General features: G+C 46.9%; 1 protein-coding gene across 1 annotated transcript; it reads right to left on the bottom strand.

Moving 5' to 3' along the window:
• Positions 1–529: 529 nt before the first annotated feature.
• On the bottom strand, positions 530–3,066 carry LOC307221857 (transcription factor HES-5-like). Its single transcript, XM_079986575.1, has 3 exons — positions 2,947–3,066; positions 1,621–1,804; positions 530–814 (listed from the first exon to the last, which is right to left on the bottom strand). Exons 1-3 carry the CDS (start codon positions 3,007–3,009, stop codon positions 540–542), a joined length of 522 nt encoding a protein of 173 aa, XP_079842701.1. The 5' UTR covers positions 3,010–3,066; the 3' UTR covers positions 530–539.
• Between the last annotated feature and the right edge of the window lie 355 nt (positions 3,067–3,421).

The raw sequence follows: 3,421 nt of genomic DNA, 5'->3' as shown, positions 1-3,421 counted from the left end.
TCAAAGATTGGAGTGTGGTACACACTATCAGAACAGCAGGGGATTCTCAGTCAGTGGAGCTAGGTTCCTGGAAGGTTCACTCAGAAAGTAGAAAAAGAAAGAAAAGACTAAAGCACTTTGATACAAATTACAGCGTCGAAACAAAAGCACCCCTTCTTCTGAAGGACAATATGAACAGAGAGTCAGGAAGTCTTTCAGTCTCCCAACAGATGCTGTTGGAAGTCCTCGGCAAGGCATCTCTATTGTCAGAAAGCTAAAGCCACTTTCTTTCCTTTTCTAGACTGCCAAGGAAAAGACGCCTCCTCTCTGCCACAGCAGCCCATAAGAGCAGACAACTTCACGCTCCTTCATTGTGAAGGGAAATGACTTTGCAAGAACATTTCTTGCGGCAACAAACAACCCAACTCTCCCCTCCTTGGAAACCAAATGCTTCCTACTTCTTAAAGAGGAATCGTAAAGATTCCTTTAGGTTTTATCTGAGCTTTTTCTTTCTTTTACTTTGTAGGTGGTTATTCTACTGGAAGTCCATCCAGCTCCTCCTACCAAGGTCTCCAGAGCACCGTGGCAGGTGCTGGGGGCTTCTTGTTGGCAGCTTGTTTCCTGGGTGGGGCATGAGGAGATGGTGGCAGGCAGCCCATGGCAGGAGTGCCTGTCTGCACCCTGTCTGCGATCACGTGGACTTTGCAGAAGTGCTTAATCAGCCGGGCTTGCGTTTCTCTCTTGGGCTCGCAGAAGGAGAGGAAATGCAGCGCTTCCTTCAAGCAACGCAGGTAGCCGGTGTTGAAATCAAGCTCTGGATTCTTCTGGCTCAGTGCTAGAGAGATGAAATAATTTTTTTTTTTTAATTATTATATCAGATGCACAGATGCGAGCACAACTTATGGCTGCTTCTTTGACTATTTATACATTTAATGTGCATTGTTCCCCCTCCAAAAGAAAATCATGCTAGCTGCAGTTTGCCCCTCACCAAGCTATAATTCCCAGCACCCTTAACAAGCTGTGGTTCCCAGGATTCGCCGGGGCAAGCTCTCAGTATAGTGCGGTAGTTAAGAGAGTTGGATTTAGGCCGGGGGTGGGGGTACCCGTGGCTTCCTAGGTGTCGTTCAACTACTTAAGATCCAGTTAGCATGGACAATGGTCAAGGATGATGGGAGTTGTAGTCCAACAACTTCTGGAAGACCACAGGTTCTGCAGCCCTAGTCTAAATCCAACACTCGGCACTACCACACCATACAGAGGGACCTTCGGACATATAATGCAGGAGAAGCATGCATCTGCCACAGGTCAACCAATTGTCCCTCCCTGAAGAATATATCTACATTTTCCCTGTGCCACATTTTTACACTTAAAAATGTGTTGTGCAAACTGGCTTCTGGGACCTTGATCTGGGAAAACTAGCTAGGAAACAAAAGACCCCACAACCCACGGCAGGCTCTGGCTTTCCACAATTCTCACTTACTCCTTGTATACAATTTTATTTTATTTTTGAAAGCAAATTTTGTCAAATGAATAAGATGCCACAGGTGCCATTCAAACCCCCTGAGACGGGTAGCCTCAGGGACTTGTGGAACATTTGCCTGACAAGGCTTGGGTACCTAAGGATGGAAATCCCACACTCACCAGGAGCCTGAATTTGATGCTGCTGTTGCTTCAGGTAACTGACAGCCACTTCCAAGATATCTGCTTTCTCCAGCTTGGAGTTGGGCTGATGCCTCTGGAATTCTTTCTCAAGAAGGACCTTCAGCTGCTCAATGCTGCTGTTAATTCGATCGCGGCGCATTTTCTCAACCACTGGCTTCCTCAGCTGCAAAGGAGAAAGAAGGAAAAAGGCCTTTAAGCTTCACGAAGTCAATGAATAAAACCTATGCAACAGCATTCAGGGGCTGCTGGCCATGCAGAATTTTCCAGTGCCTGTCATTTGATTTCAGAATAGCAGAATTTCCACCTTTGCATTAGGGGGTAATTGATCTCCTAGCTCCATTCTGTCTCTCTCCCCCCCCCTCTAATCTAGCACATCTTAACTCACATTTGATGGTAATAGATACCTAGCTTTATAGGCTAGATTTATCTAATCTATCTAAACTAGGGGTTCCCAAACTGGTGAATGGACCACTAATGGACCAAACTGGTGAATGGACCACTAATGGTCTCCATGCATCATTTAGGTAATTCACTGCATGCCCACATTAAATATTCCTAGTGATTTTGAATTTCGTTGCTTCTTTTGTTTCTTATATTGTATTAAATAGAAGTACAGTTTGAATTCCATGGAATGCAAATTGTCATCCAATGCAACATAGGAAAATAAAAGAAGTATTAAAATTCATTTTTAATTTAGCACAGTGCATTACAGCTGCCACTACAGGCAGAAAACTTAGTAAGTGGCCTGTCGAGACCCTCAGCAACTTGCAAGTGGTCCAGGAAGACAAAAAAGTTTGGCAACCACTGACCCATCCGTTTAATATTCTGTTTAACCACCCACCCACTGAACAGCTCAATTTAATACCCCATCCATCCCATTTAATAATCATTCGTTGATCCAGCCAGATAATCTATCCATTCATCCTTCAGTCTAATATTCTACCTACCCTTTTCTAAAATAACTGTATGTGCTCAACCCGAGCTTTCCCTCTAGCCTCCCTACAGCCTTCCTTCCTGCCAGTGTTACCTTCTGCCTGACACACACACACCAACATCCGTTCCCACATACAAGCCAGTCCTTTGATTGATCTGCACTTGATGATGGACAGCTGAATGTGTGAACTGGCTCCCTTTTCATTGGGGGTGTGTTGCGGAAGAAGCAGAAGCAGAACATTGAAGCAGTGCGAGAACATCCTAAACGTTCTAACTTGTGGCGTTCCATCTGCACACACAAGACACTGAGGGATGGCAGCATGTGGGGACCAGCTCTAGAGTAATGACACCTCTGCTGAAACCCTTGCCTACCTTGTTCTTCTCTTTCGCCAGCACCCTCTCTTCCTCCACGTGGACCATGCAGCTAGGAGCCATCCGTGACCCTGTCAGCCGAAGTCAGGCAGCTCTGGGTATTAGCTGTCTGACCCAAACGCAACCCTTCTGCTCCAAAGCTCTCCGCGGGCCTCTATTTATATCTGCCAGCAGCTCAGCAGCGATGTGAGTTTTGGGCTCCTTGGCGTTTCCCACAGTCACGCAGCCAATCCCGGCACGCGGTCAGATAATAGAGGAGGCATCCCCTTAGTGCACGCTACATTGACCGTCAATGAGCCCCGAAGAGAATAGCCTTCTGCCTGTACCAACTGGTAGGGTACGCAAAGCCGCGCGGCAGGGCTGCCAGAGGATCTGGGAAAACCTCGCCGCCCCACCCCACCCCCCAGCTGCCTTACCCAGGATCAATTGCATTCCAGAGTTTCAGTCCCATGCCATGCACATCCATAGGTGGGGA

The sequence above is a fragment of the Podarcis cretensis genome, assembly GCF_951804945.1.
Source record: "Podarcis cretensis genome assembly, chromosome: 8".
Taxonomy (NCBI): domain Eukaryota; kingdom Metazoa; phylum Chordata; class Lepidosauria; order Squamata; family Lacertidae; genus Podarcis; species Podarcis cretensis.
This window is presented reverse-complemented; position numbering and strand designations above follow the sequence as displayed.

Coding starts and splice junctions, on each gene's coding strand:
- LOC307221857 (XM_079986575.1), bottom strand. CDS start 3,009: ATGGCTCCTAGCTGCATGGTCCACGTGGAGGAAGAGAGGGTGCTGGCG. Junction 1,805..2,946: donor TGGCGAAAGAGAAGAACAAG/GTAGGCAAGGGT, acceptor TCTCCTTTGCAG/CTGAGGAAGCCAGTGGTTGA. Junction 815..1,620: donor GCATCAAATTCAGGCTCCTG/GTGAGTGTGGGA, acceptor TCATCTCTCTAG/CACTGAGCCAGAAGAATCCA.